Genomic DNA, 24,225 nt, shown 5'->3' with positions numbered 1-24,225 from the left:
ACACAGCTCCATTACAAGTGAGTGACTTAATCTGATGGATGTTCTGCCAGCATTAACACATGCTGATATGCTGATAGCAGCTGCAGCCTTGGTATAAGACTAAGTCAAATAATGGAGACTTGCTCTGAACAAAATCTATTCAAACAGACTCTTTATAGGCAGATCTGTGAAAGAAGTTTGTATCCACACATTACACTCTTACATCTTATTCTGGATGTTAACAACTGCATGTTTTTACATTTAACATTATAATTTTTACATTTACAATACATTTTACATTATAAAAACAAGATGTTTTATGCCATGTTGTCTGGAAGCATAAACAGATTTGAAGGGTTTGACTCAAAGCCCAGTAAATCTATGGAGGGGATGCTGTTCCCTTGCATCAAGTTAATACAGAATTTAGTGCACTTAGCCAAAAGGCAGAATTTACATTTTTGTTAATATCTTTAAGTTATAGCAGGGCACCAACTTTTTTTTACATCTGCATCTTTCACATATTCCTTGAGGCTGTTTGGGTAATCTCAGTCCTCATTCTATCTTTAAAACTCTTCATTTGCAGTAGGAAAGCCAGTGTTTTCACTGGGGTAGCTGTTTGAATGAAGAATTAAAAAATACAGTAGAGTCCTTTATTTTAAGATTGCAATCTTATCTTTAAGATTGCAATAAACCCACAAAGATACTCTATTAGAAGATCAGAAAAGTGGTGACCACTTGGAACTGCAGGCTTGCTTAGAAATAAATACATGCATTTTTAAAATATAGTGTAAGAGATAAATACCCAATAGGTCCAAGCAAACAAGGAGTCTGCTATGTTTGGAAATACTACTCCCCTTAATGTAGTGGTCCAGCTGTCATGGTTGAGCATAGCCATGGTTTCTAGTTTATGTATTTGTGTTTTTAAAGCAACTTTTACTACTAGTAAAGCTAAACACACTGAGAGCATTTCTAGGCAAAGGCAGAACACATCAGTGGAAAACGTAACACTGCAGCTGCACGAAAACTCCAGGAGATGGAGACAGCCCGAAATTTCTGCAGGTCCATGGGATTTGTAGTACCTTATTACCAACTTATGGATTTCATAGGTATGAGATAAACATGCTACCTATGCCTCATCTAAAATAGTTCTACTCTGAGAAAACACAAGGAGTGTAAGGCATTGTTCCCTGTATAAAATTAACTTCAGAATGTTCCAAAAGGCATACAAATATTTACACGTGCATATATACATACTGCCAAACACTGCAGTAATGCTTCCTGCTTTTAGCACATAAACTTCAAGGAAAGCAAAGTTAACTCAAATATTGCAGAGCTAAAGGGAACTTTCATCTTATCCTGTCACAACCAAGGGACTGTGCCAGCAGTCAAGCTCTGGTACTGAAACTAGTGGAACCTCTCACACACAAAGCTGATTCCTGTGTCTGTGACTTCACAAACACAATTCCAAATACTGAACTGCACCTGTAAATCAGATCCTACAGATGTCCAAGGGCCATAAACTTTGCAGACAAAGCCACTGACTGAATCTCTGCCTCAAAGGCTAAGGTAAGCCATGGTTATTTCTCGTAAGTTAAATAAAGCAGAAAATGTACATGATGCAAAGGCTTACTTGTCCATGTCAGTGTAGACCTACACCAAATAATGGAACTTTTAGACTGAGGTAATTAATGAAATATTGCAGTTCTCAGCTTTTTTGCTACTTGCTCTCTTTAACTGCTGTGGTAACATGCAAGTATTGATTGTTTAAGTTACAAATTCTGATAACCTGAAATTGTGACATCCCTTCAGGAGATCAACACACCACTGCCCTGAAGGCATACTAGCTTTGGTGGCCAGGGCTCCTCAGGAAAATTTCTTAGTGAGGCTCAGGAGGAGCTATCATGGCCCAGAACACAACGGCAAACACGCAATGAGAAACTGACTCTCCTCACAGGACTTCAGATACACTCAACAGCAGTTCAAAAACTTTACTTGTGCTTTGCAGGCTACTATCCATCACTAGACTGGAGACTTTTTTCCTGTTTTCCCATACTTATGTAGCCCTGGTTATGTGGTATTGTTACACTATCTGTATAAAAAAACCCAATAACTAAAATAGCAAACCAGGAAAAAAGAAAGTATTTCCCACATCTTTCCACTGCAAAAGCACTCTTGCCAATGTAACATAACATCAGATTTGCTTCTTGGTCACATAATCCATCTTTATACAAACTAGTGCAAAATGAGTACAATGTCATGCTGAAAGTTCCTGCAAATTTGGATCTCATGGAAAAGCCTGAGGCAGGATGCATGCAGACAGGTGCTGGACACTGCCACCCCTGCAAGGAGCCAGGCTATGAGCGAGTGTACTGCACTGTGCTGTATTTGGTGACCCTGGAAGACTTGCTCAGTGTGGCACTGGCAGGAGGTGTCCCTTGCAAATCAGAGCTCATCAGGTTAAGTGGGGAGTCTGCGATCAGAGCATGCTCTTGCCTTCCTGAGCTGGCACCTGTAGCCTGCTCAGCTCTGCTCTGCAGCCCCGAGGTTGTCAGCACCCTTTCATTCAGCACCGCGCTGTGCTCCTCTGTCGAGGCGGGGAAGCTGAGCGAGCCCTGCTCTGCAGCAGGCACCAGCACTCTCTCTCGCTCCCTCACCACCACGTACTGCGAGTCAGGAAGATCCTGAACTGGCAGGGCTCCCGGCCCTGCACCCACCGACTTCACCATCCTCTCTGTTACCACCACGTTACTTCCGTGTGGCAAATCAGGGATTTTCACCATGCCCTGAAGGCTCGATGCAGGTGCCAGCACTCTCTCTGTCACCACTACGTTCTCCTTAAACTGGGGGTCTAAAAAGACAGGGGCTGAGCGGGCAGGAGCCCCTGCAGAATAGGATGTTTCTGTCACGGTGACATTGCTCTCTGCGTGGCCTGCGGGGAGGTGCCGGGCATTGTGCTGCCCAGAATGGGACGATGAGAAGGTGGTTTCTGTGACCACCTCCTTGGACAGGGTGCTTTCTCCTGTGCCACTGCCTGCATGCACGGGTGGGATGGACTGGAAACCACTGCCTGAGGCAAAGGCTCGTTCAGAGGTGGAAGCATTTTGCTGATCTAAGAACTGTGACTTTGCTTCACTAAGACTAAAACCTGATTCATCCTTGTAGCCACCGTCTTTCATGTTGATCTGTCTACCTATACATATTTCTGCTAGAGTCTTAAACTTGTCTCCTAAATCATCAAGAAAACGGTCATCAAGATCCCCCTCAATGAAGCTGCAGCAGCCAATGGAGCCATGAGGGGAGCTTGATTCTCCCTGGGAATAAACCAGGAGACAGTCTTTTGCAGCTTGTTCTTCATCTTCATCCGCAAAAGAGACAGCTTTCTGCAGACAGAAAACAAAAACAAGCATTAATGCCAGTTCTAGACTTAATAATTTTGAAAAATCAGAAATGCTTGGACAAAAAAGTTGAAATAAAAAATTTAACTGATCCCACAGAAACTGTAAACAAAGCGAGGGCTGTACCTAACATGCTTTTTGCTTTTTTGAGATTAGTCTAAACCTGACAGTAAATGTAATGAGAAGAAATATTTGAGATATTTAAAACTTTGGATACCATCACCACCTGCTGCTGTTCCTTCCAGTAAATATGCCATTTGTGATACTGCTTCATATTAATGAAGAAATTGTTTTAGTTTTAGTTCAGTAAATGAACTTCACCTCTAACTAGGTTTTTGTGGGAGAACTCCAAGACCATTTCTAAGAGTATCCAAACATTTAAACAAACATTTACAGAGCACATGCTGACATGTTAGCATCTACCATGGCCCTTTTCACTAGTGCAGACTACAGGATCACATGCAAGATGCCCAATAGGAAATAAAAATGTTAAATTAATTGGTAAAGCATGAATGCATAGTCCATCATACAAATTCTTAGGCTCTATGGAGGCCACCTGGCAACAAGGAGGGCTCATGAGTTCTGGCTACAGTGCTTACAGGGTCAGCTCAATCTGAAAGCACTTTCTGCCATGGAGCTGCTGTGGTGATGGCAGAAATATCTGTGTAGGTTTTTGCATCAGCTCCAGTTCCAAAAGTGAAGACTGCCAAATCCTCTGGGCCTGCTGAACCAGCGCTATCTAATATTGCTCCTGGCTTGTGCTCAGAACCACCTTTCTGTCCCATCTAAAGTTCTGGACTGCAAATTAGCTCAGACATCTGTGTAATGTGCTAAATATCCAGGCCCAATTTGACTCTGCATGTTTATCTGTATTTGATCCTGGAAGTAGGCACACAACCTAAGATTCTGCCACAAAAATCAGCAGCTGAAACTATTTGGTTTGGTTACTTGTCTGTTTCCTTACCCCTAATCTGAGATATTTTAGCCTTCCAGAAGTTGTATGGGTACCGAGTATGGCTTTCCTCCTGAAGACTTCATCAGGCAGTTACGCCTCAAGTATGTCACAAAGAGTGGAAGAAAAGGAGATTGCTACTCTCGCATCTGTTCACCCAGGAGACCAGTAGCTAGAGCACTCTGAGACATATAAGTACCTAAAGCTCAAATCCTTCCCTGGCCTGAGGTGGTGATTCAAACCTGCACAGGTACTCCCCTGCAAAACCACATCAGCTGCCAGCTGTAGGGTGTGAAGACATTTTGTTTGTACAGATGATGGTGCATGGAAGTCAAACTTTCACTACAAGGAGTTCATCAGCCAAAGGACTCATGATGTGTGTAACATGAAGAGAAACAGCTTCAACAAGTAGGAACAACCTACTGGCTAATGGTTAGGTCATTAAAAAAAAGACAGGGGATTGCAACATATGCCTCATACACTTCTGATGAATGGCCCTTTACCCAGGCTGCTGGGCAAACAGACAAGTCAGCACCACTTACTGCATCAGCTACTTTGACAATACAGCCCCACCCACTGGTGTACGACATCTTCAGCTTATCTTTTAAAAACCTGCTCCGTGGTAAAGTTTGGAGCTGTGACTCATGATGAGTCACAGGTGCCTCCCTAGAGACCAGTTTCATGTTCTTAAGTCCCTGAGATTTAGATCACACAGTCTTTCTCAGGGTCCCCCCCCCCCCGGAAAGGCGCTCCTTTGCTATTGCTGAGTATTCTGGATCCCATCCACAAATATCTTCCCTGAGAGAAAGGCCTACTTGTGTGACATCTTGCAAGCATTCAGTGCTAGAAGACTGAGCACTGTCACACTCCAAGTTCTGCATGTGTGGCTAATCCAAAAAACCTTAATACCCCAAACTCCACATGCACAATATCAGGACTGTTTATATCAATGTATCTACTCATCTCTGTCTGTCATAACACGAACGATATTTCACAACACTAAGTGTAAACATCAAAAAACTGTTCTTTTTGGGTCATATGCTTACATCATTGAAGTAGTCTCTTAAGAATTCTTCATTCATGGCTCCTGCTGCTCCCACAGCAACTCCTCCTCCAGACATGACTGTCTTGCCGTCTACACTGGCCATGCCTCCAGCTGCTCCAGCTGCCATGGCTCCATAGTCAGCAGCAGAAAGGAGACGCCTTTGCTCTTCCCATCTTTCCCTGGTAATAGTGCTGTGATGCTCTCCTATGCGAGAGGCAGAGCTGCCTGCTCCTATTAGAGCTTCTTCTCCACTCATTCCTGCTGCTGCTCCTGCTGCTGCTGCTGCTGCTGTTGTTCCTCCTTTCAAATTCCCAAGTGCAGTGGGTGGAATGAAGCTCAGCACTGGCTACATAAATGAGACAAATTAAGATGTGACATGAAAGCTTTGCTGTACAGCACATGGAACTCACCAAACCAGCAGTGGGGCTGGGTGGGAACAGGGAGGGTGCTATCTTACGACTTGTTTGAATTTGCACTTATACATGTTGCTGCAAAGAGTAAAAGGCTTCCTAAAACAGGGTGCAGCTTCCACAAATGTATTGCCAAGAGGGTTCATGGAAATGTTTCTACAGATCATTGTTTTCTTGAAACTCAGAAAGGAGGATTGAAAATGAAAAAAAAAAAAAAAAACAAACAACCAAAAAGAAACCCAAACCACCAAAAAAAGGATTGCAAAACTCCAGGCAGCTCAGCTGTTCCAAGAAAAACTCTGCCCAGTTTTCCTCAGATGCAAAGTGGGGAAGTATGAACTGCCTGCCTCCTCTGTGGTACTGCCTGGCCCTTTCTTTTTTCCTAGCAGCTTGATTTCCTTGTTAATTATCTTTTAACAACAATTTGGTGTGAGCATTGGCCCTAAATCAGTTTTTTTACCTTCTGTTTCTGCTATTGTGCAAAAGCATTGTCAGTATCTCGCCCTTTTTTTGAAAACCTTGTTTTGTAGCCTAACAACAAAGAGCAAATTTCTTTTGGCATTTACTGTTCCCTCTGCCAATTTACACCTTTTTCTCCTTTTTCTTTTCTACCAAGGAATTTCCTGTTTAAAAAAGAAAATACACAGGGAAGTAATTTAAAACAGTCTGAATCTTTAAACCAACAAAGGGAAACTTAGCATTATAACCCATTATTTTGCTGCCTTATCATGCTCCCAAAGGGGTGCAGATCATTCCAGGCTTGTAAATGCAGAAGTTTCAGTCTTTACTGGTTTAATGCTTTTTCCACAGTCCTATCTTCTGCTCAGATATGATCAACATTTGCTTGATTGCTTTCCCTGTTTTTTGGGATTTAAGTGCTATGATTGCTTTTTCTACAGGTACTGGCAGAAGTCATCTTCCACAGATTCTTTGCTGAGCCTCACAGGGTTAATTTTAATTAACGTTCATGTGGTGTTAAAATCTGTTGTAGAGGTCTGAAATATCCACCTGTAGTGTGGAAGAGGCCCCAGGTGCCAAACTGAACAGAGGATAAGACATCAAAGAGAAGGGCTATTAAGGATACATGCCTTCTCCTCAGGAGCTGCTCCTTCACTGTTCCACTGACGCAACATCGCTTCACTGTGGTCCGGTATATCAGCAAACGTCTTTGCTCCACCAAATCCCTTTGCTCCCAAGCCACCAGGACACAGCAGCAGTAACAGTGGAACAACTGTAGGGAAACAAAAGGTTGCCATTAACTGTGTGGTTATTAGGACCTTAGCATACTTACAGCCACTGTAAGTTTGGCCAGCTCCCCTACCCTGAGGTTTCAATCGTACATTGAAAATGTATTTTCAATGAGCTAGCAATCAGTAGGGATGGCAAGGACTGAAGACAGGTTCCTAAATATTCATTTTCTAGACACATATGCCAAGGCCAGTTTTCTAGAGACCAAACTAACAACTAACACATCAGGGGCTGAACCCTGCAGATGGCCACACATGTACATAGCTATACTTCTATCAAAGCTTTCATATACCAGTTCAAAGCCTTGGCTATCACTGCACAACCTCAGCATTTCTAACTCCTCCTCTTCTTTTACTACTAGATAACAACATAGCATCATGTACATTCCACCTCACCGCTCCTTTGACATGCCTAGAGTGTTGCCTGGGGGACCCAAAATAACCCAGTTTCAGAAGCAGAGAATATTATTCAGAAGCAAAGTCCTGTGGTATGGACTTGGTTTTATCACAGTTACATTGCTGCGAGCACAGGCAATAAACTATTTGGAGCTTAAATGCAGCACTGCTACACCTGGCCACACCATCATTACAAAAAATCTTATTCTTCTTTTATTTTATCTCACCAAAGAACAATGTCACATTGCCTCTGAGCAAGGCAGTGAATCTGCAGTGACAGAAAAGAGTGGAGAATGTGCTGTGGTTTGAGTAGGAAGAGTTAGGGTTCACCTGAGGATATCTCAGAATAACAAAAGCATTCCTCACTGCTTCCCCACTTGTTATTTACTGCACCATAAACAAATATTAAAAGTTGTTCATATTAATTTTAAAAGGCACAGGTTGAAATCCTTTGAGGGTGAAATGCTGATATTACCAAAATTATTTGGGGATCTGCCATGACTTCCCACACGACTAGGAATTTACACAGAATGTATCAAGACGATAAAACCTGGGAGCTGGACTGTTTCTTTCCTGATGCTTTGCAGACCATATTTACAATGCTTCTGAGATAACATGAAAGAAATACTTACGTAGCAAAAGTAAAAATGCCAAGATGATCAGTGCAACCGCTGCCGGTCCTAGACCCACTGACTTCCCGCCAATAAACTTCTCCTGGCACACGCCATCATCTGCACACTCACAAACAGTCAGCTGCAGAGACTGTGGCAGAGCACAGCTGACACCTTGGAAATCCTTTATTAGCATGGGAACTTCAGTTCTGCCTGGCTTCAGGTTTTGTGGTACCAGCTGTACGCTGGTGTCTGAGGTGGAAGTGGAGGAAGGTTAAAGAAAAAAAAAAGACAAGAAGTGACCAGAGAGAAAATTTACTCCTGTAAACTAACTAAAACACAAGTGTTACAGTCTTCCAACAAATCCCCTCCAGCCAATGAAATGGAATTAAGTTTAATTAGCTGCTGCTACAGTATACGTGCTTTTATTCTTATCAAGTAATTCATGTTCGTGATGCTCACTTGCAGCCTCAGATAATTGTGAAATTTCACATGACCAGAGACCTAGCAGGGAAGACAGGCCAATCACCTGTATAGAATCAACCATGTCATCTGGATAAATACAGGCTGAACTCACAAATAAACAGCTTCAGTCTTGAGGAGATTAATCTGTTGTAGGCCACAGACAGACATCAGGAGCTAACAAAATACCTGCTCCTGTGGCTATGTCATGCCAAGGACTAACTAGGGAGAAGATCACAAAATGATTAAGGTAGGGAGGGATCACAGTGGGGCATCTGGCCCAATCTCCATGCTCAAGCAGAGTCATCCTAAAGCACACAGCACAGGATTGCATCCAGACAGTTCGCAAGTATCTCCAATGAGAGAGACTCCACAACTTCTCAGGGAAATCTGTTCCAGTGCTCAGTCACTGCACAGCAAAGAAGTTCCTCCTCGTTCACAGGTGGAAACATCCTGTGCATCAGTTTCTGCCCACTGCCTCTTGTCCTATTGCTTGGCACCACTAAGAAGAGCCTAGCCCCATCCTCTTGGCACTCTTCCATCAGATATTTATGGACATTGATGAGGTCCCCTCTCAGTCATCTCTTCTCAAGGCTGAACAGGCTCAGCTCCCTCAGCATGACCTCATAAGAGAGACACTCCACTCCCTTAATTATCTTTGTTGTCCTTCACTGGATGCTCCAGGAATTCTGCAATTGTTCCAAGGAGGCAGAACTGGACACAGCACTCCAGGTGTGGCCTCACCACGGCACAGGAGGGAGGCAGGATCACCTCCCTTGACCTGCTGGCAATGCTCTTCCCCATGCACCCCAGGACACCATGGACCTTTCGGCCACAAGGACACACTGCTGGCTCATGGACACCTTGTCATCTACGCCCAGATAATGCATCACTGCATGTTTTTCCATGAGAAAATGGGGATGGCTTGATCCTAGAATTATTCATGAAATCCTGGTCATCACACATGAGGTATCAAGCCAAGCAAAGATTGTGCAACTGAGGGAAGGCAACACACCTCAGGGGACATGTCTGACTTTTATAAACTTTAGAGAGAAGGGAGCAGAATGCAAATTACGGTCTTAATGCCTGACTCCATAAATAGGTTTGTTTCATTGGTCTCAGTCAGCCAAACTGTGAGTTTGACTGGAATGAATAAATTACGAACTTAGGACTTCAAATAACTGAAAGTAATTAAAAACACATTTTCTTACCATTTCCAGATACAATTATCCATTTTTCTGCTGTCCCTTCTGGTTCATCAATGACAGTAAAGCTGAAGGGATAACTGTTTGGGTAACCATCCAAATCATGAGCTGTAACATCAACTAATTTTGCATCTGAACACACAGTCTGCACAGGGTTGACAATAACTGGGCAGTTATCATTCTCATCTTTAACCTGAATGACGACCGTGCCAGTGATTGTTTTCCTTGGGGAATCTAAGAATTTAAAATATGAAAAATAAAATTGATTTGTGCACAAAAATTTGTCTAAATAATAATAAAAAAAAAAACCAAAAAAACCACAACAACTTAGTATTTTCCAAACCAGAAACCTTGCTGAAGTAAGTTGAAAGAGATCTCCCTGGAGCTTATGAGAGCAGTGCTTCATTTCCAGTGTTAATAAATATATTGACAAAGTTCTTCTGCAGGCAAGCTGTTTTATTACTTTAACTTAAAAAAAAAAAAAATTCCTGTATGGTTACACAGTAACATGTAGATTATAACTGAAGAATTCTACTTATATATAAAGGAAGTTCAGAGAGTCTTTCTTGCTTACAAGTCAAGAAAACTTAGGACTATGAAGTCTGATGATAGGCATACTGAGATATTCACAGTTCCCACTATGACAATAGTTTCCTATCAAACTTATCTTTGAAAACTTTTATAAAAAGTTCACCTCCGTCTAGTCAAAAGGGAGAAACAGACACCTTGGCAACCCATTCCAAATGATGAGCTGCCTGCATCTCTCCTTTGAATACTGAGACTGCATTTGATGCCTAACTTTAGAGATAGGTAGGTTAAACCAACTACCCTTGTAGACAGGCAAACAAATCAACTTGTGTGAAAACAAAACTCTCACAACTTACCAGTAGTTACACCCAACATGGTGATAGTGTAGGTACCATTTACTACATAAGGTGATTCATAATCAAGATTTTTAGCAAGTCGGATTTCACCTGTGACCGAGTCTACAGTGATCCAGTTTGCTGCATCTTTTCCTTTCATGTATCTGATGAAAATCACACAATGATGGAGATATTTATAATGAGGAAAACAACCATCAGTTGAAAAAAGAAGCTTCACAGTACATTCACTCATCATTTAAAACAGAGATCAGATCCCCAAGTCTGAGGCCTCATGCTCCTGCCACTGTAATTGGTTACAACTGTAAACCTACTCTGAATGTTGGGAGCTACTTTTCTCCTTAGATTAAAGGTTTAGGTATGGGTGAATTACAGAAAGTATAATCAGGGAGCGACACTGGAACAGGAGATGGAGCTGCACTGCTGGGCACCATCCTCTTCCCCTCTGTCTGTGCTCCCAGCAAAAGCTGAGCATTCGACACTCATGAAAAACTGTATTGTTCATCCCTGGGTGTGCAACTCTGCTGTGCATCATTTGTAAAGGCCATGGTGGTGGTTAAATAACACTCAAGCTAAAAAGTTATCGATTCAAAATCCAAGCACACACATGCAGACATATCTGTGTTACACCCTCTCTGTCTGACGGATAATGTTCCTGCATATTCCTTCCTAATTTTACTGGAGACGATGGAATCAGATTGGTAAATCTAATCTCAAAAGCAGACAGGTATGACCTGATGAACACATCATGTAAACACTGACAACTTCAGCCCAAACACTCATATCCTGCCATATACAAAAAAGAATGAGGATTTTCATATCACCTGTTTTCTGCCTAACAGAATATTGAAGATCATGATGATGTTTTAGGCGTGAATTATCCTTAGCAGAAAATTATTTGAAATTATTTCAGTTAAACATGCAACTTTTGACAATAAGACATGACTTCTGACATACTCAGTTATGATGGTTATAAAAAAATTCTTACGTAATGTGCTCTGCTATTTTTCCAGTGTCTTCATCATAGGCTTGATACTGTCCAATAACCTGTTTTATCTGCAGTTTCTCACTTGCTTCAATAATTTTTGTGCCACCAGGGAACACAGGGCCTTCCCTCACATTGATCACCTTAATTTTGATTGGAATTGTTTCTGCTTTGTAATTGTGTTTAATCGACTTGTGGAACTCTGCTTTGTTCGTAACAACGATACCCAAGTTTAGGCTTTGCATTTTTTCATAATCCAGCTCCTAGAGCAATAAAGAAAATAATAAAAAAAAAAAATCAGAATTTGTCAGTATCCGATATCTAGAAAACATGCATACATTTAATATTAAACAAATACTATAGCACCTTTATTTCAGTAATAAGGATGTAGATATTAGAGTAATATTTAAGCAGTAAGGATGTTACAGTGCATGGAAGTTTCTATTAAAAATGAGCAAGAGTAACAGGTTAAGATGACACCACAGGTATGGCTTTATACTATTGAATTAAATTAATTTAAGGTACGTGAAAGGAGTCTGACCTATATATTCTGCCTGTGCTTTTAGTGAATCAGTTCTCCACTACCTGGCTCCTCCAAATTTATGTGTTTGCTTTTATTTTAAACCAAATTATTCACTTAACACTTTTTTTTTTCTTTTTTAATAATTAGCAGTTTTCAGATAAGGAAACCAAAGCAGGAAAAAAAAAGCTGCTTAGGGCACTATGCATCTTCATAGCATCTTCATCTTCTCCTTCACTTGTGGACTAAAGAAAAGTGAAAATTTTAAAATAGACATTGCCGTTAATGGAAAATAATTTCATCATCATTTCAACTTATGAAAATTCATAAAATAGTCTGTAGCCCAAGGCTCATGGAACAGGTGTTGCCTGCAACATTATCAACGGCCAGGAGAAATAAAGAAATTTATACTAGATCATCAAGGACAGCAGAAATGTGAAAGTTTACAGCATGGTAGTACTGTTGCCCAAAGGGCAAGGGAAGTCTGGGGAGTTCCACTCTACTACATATATATTTGAGATCACACAGAATGGAAACAGAAAAGCTTGACAAAATTATTATTTTGCATGGAATGACTGAATGCATTAAACATATGGCAAAGGAGGCGCATATTGACTGAATTTTACATATTGATGGAATAATCACAATTTGTCAACACAGATGGATAAATTATTCTAACATTTAAAGTAGAACCTCTAAAATCTATACTTACCTTCACAACAGTCAAAATCCCTTCATTTGTTTGGCTATCTGTTACAATTTGGAAAAAACCACCTTCATTGCCAGAAACAAAGGTAAAGTTTGCCAGCCAGTTATCAGAAAACTCTTCATCTTTGTCAAATACTTTTATTCGCATTATTTCCACATTTGCTCTGTTTTCTTCAATGCTTCCTTCAAACTGCAATAAAAAAAGATCCACTCTTCAAAAAGATGTCATGGTTGACCTCCTTACATCAGTGCAAAGAATTTTTGCACAGTGTCTTATTATGGGATACTGGCAGGTGGAGGAACACGCTAAAAATTGTGGTAAATTGTACTTACTGTACGACTTTCAACAACAGGTATATTGTCATTGACATCCAGAATCTTGATTTCTAAGGAACATGTTGCAGCATTCCCACCTACTTCACCACCACGGTCCTTTGCTTCAACAACCAAAGAATAGCTACTTTGTGTCTGTCACGGTAAGAAAGAGGTGTTTAATCCAGGCTAAAAATTCTTTCTTTGCTACATTATCTCTATTACATTTTGGTAGTGTCTCTTATGGTCAATTGTAGCTCCTCTCTACCTAGAAGTACATCTCACACACAAGTACCTTGACAGATTCTGCTGGAGTAGAACTGCGGCTTTGAAAAGGGTACAAGACTTTCACATCTTCCCCACAAAGAGTCAGACTGTACGTACATAGCAAAGTAAAAAATTCCAGTGGCCATGAACAGAGACAGGACCAGTGACACCTGCATGTCAGGATATGGCCAGAGGCAGAGCCACATCCCTCAGCCACAGAGCCACATTCCCATCACCATCTGCTGGCCAGGGAAAACTCTGCAAGCACAGGTCATATATGTGGTAATGTATCTTTCAATGCAGCTTCACAGTAGCACCTGTCCTAACTCTTCAAGCTGTGATTTGCATGGCAGGCTACAAAAGTCCAGATGCAATCAGCAGCAGGTGCTGATCTAGGTTATCTTTGCCATACACTCCCCAGCAGAAAGAAATAATGATCAAGCTGGTGCTGTGCAAGGGAGGTGATAGGCAGGATACAGCCTTGATCCCAACACCTTTTCTCCTCAATCCCTGAAAAGCATGCATCAGCCAGACAAGGCTTTAACCCCAAGAGAAGCTAAGAAAGGTAAGAGGGCAAGCAGGGCTGAGGCTGACACAACAGGCACCAGAAAACGAGTACTAACAAATATCAAAATGGGAGGGGTTTTTTACCTCTCTGTCAAGGTTTATTTTTGCTACTCGAACCTCGCCAGTATTCTTATCCATGCTGAATGCAGTGCTAGGACTTTGGGAAACAATCCTGAAAGCAATTTTGGAATTTAGATTATTCGGCTCATCTGCATCTGTTGCATTTATCCTCATTACAATTGTACCTGGAAAACACAAACAAAATATGTCCCTTGTTTAAGCTGCCATGGTAAACTGGTAAACATCTTTAATGTAATGTCAAAGATAAATTAAATTTTTATATGAACCTTTTAAACCCAAAAGGTATATTTTAATAGCATATTTCCAGTCATGAAAAAGATTGTCTCCACACATCTGTAACTTACAGAATTCAATGCACAAATTAAACAGCATGTTCAATTCTCTCATTAATTCTGACAGAAAAATGTAGATACCACACAGAGCAGAAAGTAAAAGCTTTTGAACAGTGAGCTACATTTCCCTCACACGTTATTCTAAAGAGAATACTAACTATTCCTTTACCTGAACATTATTAAAACCATTAATCTGTGTTGATGCCCTGCAACAGCTTTACTCAAAATACACAGTGGTACCTATGGTGCAATCCCCTTATAACTTATGGCATGGCTTTTATCCTTTGGGAGAGGGTGCGCCTCAGCATCTGGAATTCATGCCAAGAGCCATTACACATGACTGCTATTGACTTGAAAATTTGCTCAAATAAATACCTCACCCAAGTGGATGAGCAAGAATTTGTTTCTACAGATTATAGTGACATTGAAATGGACATACTGCCAGGTATTTATAAGGTTGTTTTATTCCAGCTTTCCTAATCTTGAAAATAATCTGTTGCTCTTATGTTTACTGATGTCAATAGGAAAATGGCCACTAACTTGTTCTTCAAATGGTTATGGCACAGCCATATGTGCTTACCAGCAAAGTACCTCTCCAGCCCACCGATAAAGCAGGGCTTTGGATGAGGATGGCAGAGTGAAGACCCTCTCAAATAGGCTGTGACTACTAGGCCAGAAGGCAGATTGCATATCCTGTGCAATTCCTGCAGAAGAACTCTGGTTCCTGGATTTGTGCTAGCTCTGACAACAAACCAAAGGTGCCACAAGAGGAAGTATTGTTCTCTCTTGCCCCTTAATCACACAACATAGCTCAGCCATGAATAAAAACCTTCACTCACACATGGATAAACTGGTTTATGTCAGCAAGAGAATGTGCCTTTGTTAATGCAGATATACTGCTCCAAAGTGCATATTCACTTGTCCCCTTGCATCTCTTTGGGAAAACCAAAAGAAAAAAAAATACTTAAAGTTACCAGATTCGCTTAATTCTTCAATTGAGCCAACAAAAACTTCATGTGAAAACACTGGAAAATTGTCATTTATATCCACAACTTTAATTGGGAGGTCTATTGGCTCTTCCAGTTTTGCCCCGTTCTTATCTAGTGCGTGGCCTCGGACCTGATAATGCAGACAGAAAAAATAAACTAATCCAATGAGCGACTGTCATATGTACAAACACATATGCAAAACAGAAATACACCCATTATATATAACAAAGTTTAAATATTATAAAAGCTTATTATATATGGTTATAAATACAAGAAGGTATACACAAAAATCCAGAAATACATTATATGATGTATTATTTCAAGCAGACACACTTAAATAAAATAAAGAAAAAATGGACAGGAGTGAAAAAAATTCAACTTACAAGAAGAATTGGAGTCTTTTCTCTGTCCACCCTTCCTGTTATGTTCAGGTCACCAGTCTTTCCATTGATAACAAATAATCCATAAGGAGGTTCTGTTACTCCTTGACCAGATATAGTGTAAGTTACTACTATTCCTGTATCTTCAAGGTCTGAATGTATCTAGTAGAAATACAACAAATTAAACAGCACTCAATAAATAAAATCACATTTAAAAGCAACAAAATATTTTTTCTATTTTGTAAAGAACAAACAAAAATAAATATTTAACACATTTCCCTGCACTCCTTTGACTGTGGAGATGTAGAGATGAATGCAGGAAAGGCTGCATGTTCTGTTTGATAATCTGGTGCAGGGAGATGAGAAACATCTGGGTCCAGGAGCTTATCTAGGAGGTCAAACCTAAGCTAGCAAATATACCAGGACTGGAGAAGGGATAGTGTGGAGGAAAGAAGGTCAGACCTGGAGATGAACACACAGAAGAGGCTGTAGAGACTAGAGATTACACCCTTTCTCTGCTGTCAGCAGATATTCAAAACATCTGGAAAAGTATGCATTGTGCCAGTATCACCATCAAGGGGTAGCCCAAGGAGAGGCAAACAGCTTGCCACCACCTGCAATCACATTTTATATGCTGAACTGGCAGGAGTGGTGAATTTACGTTTCAACACTGGTGTTAAACCAGACACATATCACTCTTTCCCAAAGGGTAACACCTTGGTTATTTTTACCTCTGTTTCCTAAATGACTAGATATACATAATCATGGTCCATGTACACCCTTTGGCCCAATCAACACCAGCAGATCTGGGACCCACTTGCCAAGTTCAACCCTAGCTGAGCAGGTTTGGTGGGATGAAAAAAACACCTCAGAGACTGCATTCCCCAAAAGCCTAATGAAAAATGGGGCTGTGAAAAGATGAGTGACTGAGCCAAACCAGGCTTTAAGAGTAAAGGAAACAGAAGGAAATGTGTCAATTTTCAACTGGCATTCAATAGTCCTTTAAAGAAATATCTGTGCATGTGCACACTCTTATTTCACACTTTCATCTCTATTTTCATGTGTACTGCACATTTAACTGTTTTCTGGGCTTACTCTAGCAATCGGATTCTTATAGGAATTGTCCTCCTCCTCCCGTATGAAAGCTGGAGGGACTGTCCATTCTCGCTTCTGTCTGACAAGGCTGTTGGGTTGAGACAGAATGCCACTCCTGTCATTTCGATTGTAAACCTGTGAAAGGACAAGATGGAACGTCAGCCTTACATTTAGTCACTTCAGATAAATGCTTTATTGCTGCTGTAGCCGAGACTTCTGAGCAGCTTTTGCTCTTTCAATAGCTAGTAACTTCAAAATCACGGTGCAGCATCAGCCTTCTGAGTCACAATCTAAGAGCTATACAGTCCTCAAGCTGGTTGAGGAGGAAAACTGCACTGGTCTTTTCATCAAGACAAATTAGGTAAGACAGGTTTTAAAAATACGAGCAAGTTTCTATGACCAGCAGTTGGTGGAAGTACACCTGCTCTGGAAGATTTAAATGCTTCTCATCAGATGTGGGAAGAAGTTTGGCACCAAGGCTGTTTTGAACCACCATTTCTGCCTTACCACCATGTTTATCTTCCCACCAATACTGCCTTGCCTATTTAACCTTCTCTCTGAAAGAGAATACATGGAAAAGCAGGCCTCTATTCAATCCACCCAATGTCTCTGCTATCCCTGCTTAACTACACCTCATTCTCACTCTGCATGACACTCGTCATCCCTCTGTCCACTTTAGTTTCTACTGTGTCTGTTGACTCCCAGATTAACATATTCAATAAAACAGTAGTTTTTCATCTACTGAGTTCAAAAAGGCAATCTACATTTTTACTGTGTTAGGGGAAGTTTCTCAAAGTTCAATGCCACTCTAGGTGATGGATGTAGGAATCTACTCACTTACTTTTCAGCTTTCATTCCTCTATCCATTATGCAGCTTTCACATTTCAGAAAATGGTAGAATTCACAACATTTATCAACTGAAATAAGACATGGGTTTGACATGTTGCTCAGAGAACCCTTCTACAGGCACTGATAAAGAAAAAGCTTTCCATTGTATCCTACCTTCACGTAGAGCCCATGTCCATAACTCAAACAGATCTGCAACAGAAATGATGATAGTCATTATTAATTCTATGTCACTTGAGCAGTTCTAAAACTTAACTTTTATGACATGCTTCGTAAGAGCAGCAAAGCCACAATGAAGATGGCTTCTGATCTGTATACATCAATATTTATTATTTACCTGTACCAACTTTTAAAAAATTCACCCATAACCCTTGACATTAGAAACACACACTCTAAATACATAACAGTTAAGTTTGGCACCTTTTCCTAGCAGGAAACAAATTATTAGCAAGTAGTATTTTTTTTTGCTAAAAAATTCAGACTTTATAGTAATTTTAAACAATAATTTCTTTTAGTGCTGAATAATTCCAAAATGAGTCAGTATTCCAAAATGATGAGGATGAGCATATTGATAAGTGTTTGTTGTCAGCAGCACTTTGGAAAAGTCCCCTCTTCTGGGCAAGCCTTGGATTTGTGGCTGTGGTGGGCTACCAATCCCATCAGAGAAGAAAATTGGATAAATGGTGTTTTAAGGTAAGGACTAACCCAAACATCTGTGGAAGTGTACATGACAGAAGCAGCTCTCTTACTCAGAACCTTGCTGGGAAGAAAAATGGCTTCACTAATTTAAACAAGGCAGAGGTGCTTGACAAAACCTCGCAGGCTAACATTCAGTATTAGGACTGCCCACCCCTTCAAACACCAGGATAGGCCAAGACAGCTGTGCATGGCCTTGAATGGCTCAGTTAGGTGACAAATCCTGGCTGGAAGAAGCCAGCTTATCAGAGATCCTATGTTTGTGTCCACTCTCCAGGCACCAAAGACCTGCAAGTAACAAGACCCTTCAAACTGCAAAAAATATAGGTATTGGGAAGCAGCAACAATAAAAAGTAGGCTATTACAACATGGGAAATGCACAAATCAAGCTTTTGAACTTTGTACAGGTGGTGAATACTGTCATTGTTCTGAAAACTATTACTACTCATATTTTGCAACTAAGGCAATTTTTTTCTTAGGCATACTACTGCCAAAGGCAAAGCAGGCACAGAAAACGTGTTTTTCTACTCAAATAAGTCAGTCTCTGACTGGTTTCTAGTCTGGTCACTGGGCTTTCCCTATTCCTCCCTCTGACTCAGCCCTGATTACTGAATTGATGACAGCTTCTTTTTTTTTTTTAAGATGTTATCGTGTACCCACACAATCCAGCAGACTGTGTTGAGCAATCCAACAGAATTCTGTTTCAACTTGTTCAAAAAAACTGTTTTTCAAATGGTATTTTCCCCAATGAATATATTCTGAAGACAAAAATTATCAAGCAGTAAGTTTCCTAATGGACACCCATCATGAAGGGTACAGGATCCCGCACCAAGCTGTTTTCATGGATGTTCTTAGTCTTATTTGATTTTACTAATTGTATGGATTTACAAAACTTATTTTCATGACTAGTGAGATTATACCAGCAAGAGTGACAGCAGAATTTTGCTTTATAGTCAAGGTTTTCCACAGAAGCTGCAGCTCTTCTGGAAGGTGAATAATTGTTGAGATGTCATCAGAAACATTCCTGGTTTTTCTAACTGGTAAACAGGAGAGAAAACTGTTTCTGTCTCAAAACTGAATGAAGACAAGAGGCACGTAGTGAGAAGTTTCCTTGTATTAGAAACCTGAGAATCCAGTATAAACAAAAGTGTCTGAAGACCAAGAATAAGCAGATCTTCCACTGAGATGAGTGTCAAAAATGTGTAGAAAATTCCACTAATCATTATAAAAAGAAAATCTTCTATTAAGATAAGTAAAAGTAAAAATCAATTTGTTTGCATACTAGCAAATGTCCCTCGAAACATTCTAGGTTAATGCTAAGATAGTAAAAAATACTTCTGCTCTTGCATTATTCAATCTACAGTCCACAGGTAGCCACACAAGTGACTTAGAAGATATCTACAAAAAATGTTTAAGAATGACAATTTTTTTTTCACAAGAAGCACAAATACAAGGGGAAAATTACATAAAGGGAACCAGCCTTTTCATGGAAAATTTTTAAAGGTTACAAAATTTTTAAGTAGGAGGAAAGGCACTTTTCAGTGACATTTTCTTCAAGGACAAGTGAAATGTCAGAATTTACTGCCTGCTGAACATGTGAATTTTCCCTCTCCCTCCCACCTTTTTCTTCTTAGTATCTTACAGCTGCCTTCTGTTAAATGGCTCAGAGTAGGAAAGCTTTGTCATTTGCTGTGGATCATACCTTGGCCCAAAACCCAGCCTTGGCTCAGTACCCATCAGTAGATGTACTGATGACCAGAGCTGAGAACACATGGTCAGAAAACAACTAGATTGTTACCAAAAAATAGGTCTGAGGCCTGAAGTAATGAAATTATAATGAAATACTACAGGAAAGCAGCAGGAATAGACAAGAGGGTATGGGAAAGAAGGGAGTGACTGCCAGTATAGTGACTGCAAGGCTGCTCTTGCCTAAATACCTGTTCATCTATAGTCAGGAAGTGACTAGAAGGACTAAAGTGACTAAAGATTTTCAACACAAAGCTCAGATTTAACCTGTAAAGCTATAAAGACTGAGTAACCAAGAAGGTATGTATCTGTGTTTACTACACCATGAAACAGTAATGCCTAGAAATGTGGTCTTCTCCGTGTGCTGTGTGTTGGGAGATTTGGAGCTTGCACCTCCCGTGAGTCAGTTTGGTGTTGAAGACAACATGTGAGGATCTCAGAGAAGCAAAGCAGGGGGAACCATGCAAAGTCATCTACTAGTACATCTCCTGGCCCTGGGGAAAAACAAACTACATCCAAATGCTTCCTGACAATTGTTTATTCTGTTCTTAAAAATAAGGGATGGAGGTCCCTCAGCCCCACTAACCCCTAAGGAGATGCCTAGATAGTCCCACAGACGAAAAGTCTGTTAATTTTCATTTTATTATCCTAATTTTCAGCTCCTTGCAAGTTAACCATATCTCTACTTGCATGACATTCAGAGTAAGACACACAAATTTACACATCTAAATGAAAGCTAAGTGCCTAAACTTTCATTATGACCAGCAGAAATATAGCCAATACCAACAGAAATCAGAACACTGTTCAACTTGCCCCCAAACCAGTTCATATTTATTTCTCTCTAAGCTCTACTGATCGTAAGTATGTCCAATTAAGTATTGTAAACCCAACACAGAAGGACTTGTAGAGCAAAGCATTTGATGCAGAGAACACAAGACCATACAATCCATTTTTGATGGATCCTTCAGACTGGAATTAGCTTGTTCCCACAGATCAAACATCTACAAGCAGATGGATGCATCTCTCAATATGGTTTCACCCAGGAGGAATACAATTCACACACTCTTGAGATTTTCTTCAAAAGTACAGTCCGATCCAATCAAATAGGTGCACTCAGCATCCACTGGATATCCATATACCTTAACAGAAACTTAAACATCTATATTGAGATGTCTTAGGCTCAAACCTAATCGCCTTTGTCATGTTGACAATGCTCTCAATTCTATGGTGCAATTCCTTTTCTTCTACCCTTCATGTATCTGCAAACTTAACAAACATCTTACTTTTCCCACATACCAGTTCTTTAATTTCCCTTAAAAAAACCATAAAATGGGATTTTGAGACTAGATGGTGGGTTTTTTTTCTGTTCTGTAGTCTCTCCTAGACAGATTTACTTTCATGTGAAGTCTGGTATCAAAAGTAACATACCACTACAGTTCAATAGGATGGATAAAATAATAGACCTTATATATTTCTCAGCTGCTTTCATACCTCACCACAGCTGGGTTTCCCCTCATTTATGGAACAATATTAAAATGTTGAATCAATCCACAGATGCTTGTAAATACTTTTACCACGTTTCAACACGTTACTGGCAACGGAAGCTATGTTGCTTTGAATTAGCTCATCTCTGCTCTTTGAAAAATCAAGTATCACTTTGCGATGGTTTTTATTTAACTTGTTTCTATGACTTCTGAAAATTACCTGCTATTGACTCTGACATTACAGTAGTGATATTCAGGCCTGAATTTCGTCATACCCAGCCTAAGTCTAACATCTCAAACATCAATGAAGTACAATCAGAGGAAGACATTCAGAGAAAAGGTAAATTTTGCTACTCCCATAGTGAGATTCATTCATCCATGTCAACTATTCTTTCACTCAAATGCAGGAAGTGTTCCAAGACTTCTCTTGAAGACATGATGTCCACCCCCTTTAGAAATGACCAAGAAACCTCCCAGTCTAATAATCCTCGACAGCTGTGCCCGCCTGGCAGGCCCATGGCTCTGGGTGTGTGCCCTGGACACGCTCCAAGTCAAGCCCAACCCTTTGGGTGCACCACCATTCAGCACAGCCAAACGTTCCTGGAAAAGGGTCGGAGACAGGGGCCTGGGGAAATCTGTCATGACCTCTGCAAGGATCCAGGGATGATGATACAGGGATACAGCCTGCAGGCAGGGAGGGAACACTGAGATACTTCCAGGAAAAACTGGGAGAGAGAGAACCTACCATTCCTGATGCTTCTAAGGCAGAAGATGCTTTGAGAAGACACCACTTTTAGGCTAGTTTTCTTTTTCAGTAGTTTAAGATTCATAAGAAATAAATGACCCTAATCCAACACTCTCAAATAAGAAACTTGACTTTTTGCCACATGAATGCCCAGATTAGGAAAAAACCACCAAAATTTCAAAATCCAGCAGTGCCTCTATCTCTCCTGACATCAGTCAACTTAAGGCAGCTTTATTCATTCTAATATTCTATCCAACAATGAGTCTTTCAGGCCAAACTGAGTTGACTCTCAGTACATCGTATCCTGACTCATCCTTCACTGAAATTAAGGATGATGAGGATTGAGAAAAATTATGTTCTTCAGGCAAAGCTAACAGGATCCTGAGCCAGTGCAAGTTTACCAAAACGGACAATGGTGTGGCCTCAGGTATTACAGAGAGAATATGTAAAAACTTATGCACAAGTGGCACTACATATTTTCCATTACTAAATCGGACAAAATGAGGATAAAACGTTTCCCAACCAAACCCCAACTACCTGCTTGCTGCAAAAATAGGTTTAACTGTTGCTGGCCAGCTTATGCATTATGTATGTCTGCATTAGAGTTATCAGGCAACAGGTCTCCAGATAGCAGATCTTATTTTGCAGGTTCCCAAGCTCAGGGAACAAGGTCCCGACCCCCAGCACTTTCCATTCTCTCCATGCAAGAAGCCATTTCTGATCCCTGCCCAGGTGCTCGGCAGCTCCTGGCACAGCCCAGGGCATGGCCTCCACCCTCACCTTTCTCTGAGTGGCGACAGCCCAACTTCCGCAGGCATTCTGCCAGGCTGGAAGGGCGAAAAGCAAAAGAAAATGCCGCAGAAACAATTAAGAGTTTTTTGCACACCAGCCAGAAATAGCTAGAAAGCATCAGTCCAAATGCAACAAACCAAGTGTTTTGTTCTCCGTTTGTTATGAGACAGACAGTCGTTGCTTTTAGCCTGAGAAAGTATTTCACAGAATGGAAGATCTAAAGGCCTATGGCTGAAAAACAATGAAGGAAGCGCAGGAGAAAGCCTGAAGCGTCCTGGATTGTTAAGAATTAGGTCTAATTTTTCTAAGGAGATAAAGACTTCCAAACTTTTAAATTCACCTTGTCTTCTAGCACTGTTCCCTCAGAAGAGAAACACCATTTAGTACAGAAAATATGTTAAACATGTAGACGGCAACAACGCGAACTTCTCAGTGCGCTCCTGTTCCTCCCGGCGCCTCAGCAACCCCACCCATCCCAGACGCCGTTCCTGTCGGGATTTCCTTCCCTACCTCCACCTGCTTTCAAGCAGAAAACGGCGATGGCTTTTATCTAATTCCCAAAGAAAGAGAGAAAACCCGTTCCCAGCAGCCACACGCAGCCGGCGTTGGGACGGCTGCCAAACCCCAAAGGGAACACCTCGCTCCGGCGGCCGCACTCGGGACTCCGGCGGCGGCACCACCGGGGCTCCATCCCCGGCAAAGCGGCGGCCCGGTACCGGGGCTCCATCCCCGGGGCAAAGCGGCGCCCCGCACTCACCAGCAGCGCCAGCAGCCGCACCGCCGCCTCGGGGCCCCGCGACATGACCGCCGCGCCCCACCGGGACGGGACGGAGCGAGCTCACGGCGGGAATGCCGGCGGCCCGCGCAGGGGGCACAAGTAGCCGCGGGTGGGTGGAGTGTGCCGGGCGGGATCCGCGCCGGGAGGGGGCAAGAGGCGGCCGGCCCCGAGCCCCGCCCGGCCCGCGGCGGTGAGCGCCGTCCGAGCCCCGCCCGCGGGCGCCGCACAGGGCAGCCCTCGGAGCGCCTGGCCCTGGTTCCCCCGGGCTCCTAAAGTTTGCGGTTTGTTTGTCCCGCTGCCGCCGAGGAAGGCGAGCCGG

At 41.5% G+C, this 24,225-nt stretch overlaps 1 protein-coding gene and 1 long non-coding RNA gene across 2 annotated transcripts in view; both read right to left on the bottom strand.

The window, feature by feature from the left end:
- The window catches only part of LOC136368246 (uncharacterized), a 198,689-nt gene that overhangs the window by 125,480 nt on the left and 48,984 nt on the right, over window positions 1-24,225 (bottom strand). The window lies entirely within an intron of this gene.
- Window positions 1,325-23,936, bottom strand: DSG2 (desmoglein 2). Its single transcript, XM_066330336.1, has 15 exons — window positions 23,886-23,936; window positions 17,822-17,857; window positions 16,820-16,954; window positions 15,728-15,886; window positions 15,330-15,474; window positions 14,027-14,187; window positions 13,130-13,264; window positions 12,801-12,986; window positions 11,572-11,831; window positions 10,587-10,729; window positions 9,709-9,936; window positions 8,057-8,287; window positions 6,866-7,012; window positions 5,373-5,713; window positions 1,325-3,359 (listed from the first exon to the last, which is right to left on the bottom strand). Exons 1-15 carry the CDS (start codon window positions 23,928-23,930, stop codon window positions 2,334-2,336), a joined length of 3,378 nt encoding a protein of 1,125 aa, XP_066186433.1. The 5' UTR covers window positions 23,931-23,936; the 3' UTR covers window positions 1,325-2,333.

The sequence above is a fragment of the Sylvia atricapilla genome, chromosome 1 (genome assembly GCF_009819655.1).
Source record: "Sylvia atricapilla isolate bSylAtr1 chromosome 1, bSylAtr1.pri, whole genome shotgun sequence".
Lineage (NCBI taxonomy): Eukaryota > Metazoa > Chordata > Aves > Passeriformes > Sylviidae > Sylvia > Sylvia atricapilla.
This window is presented reverse-complemented; position numbering and strand designations above follow the sequence as displayed.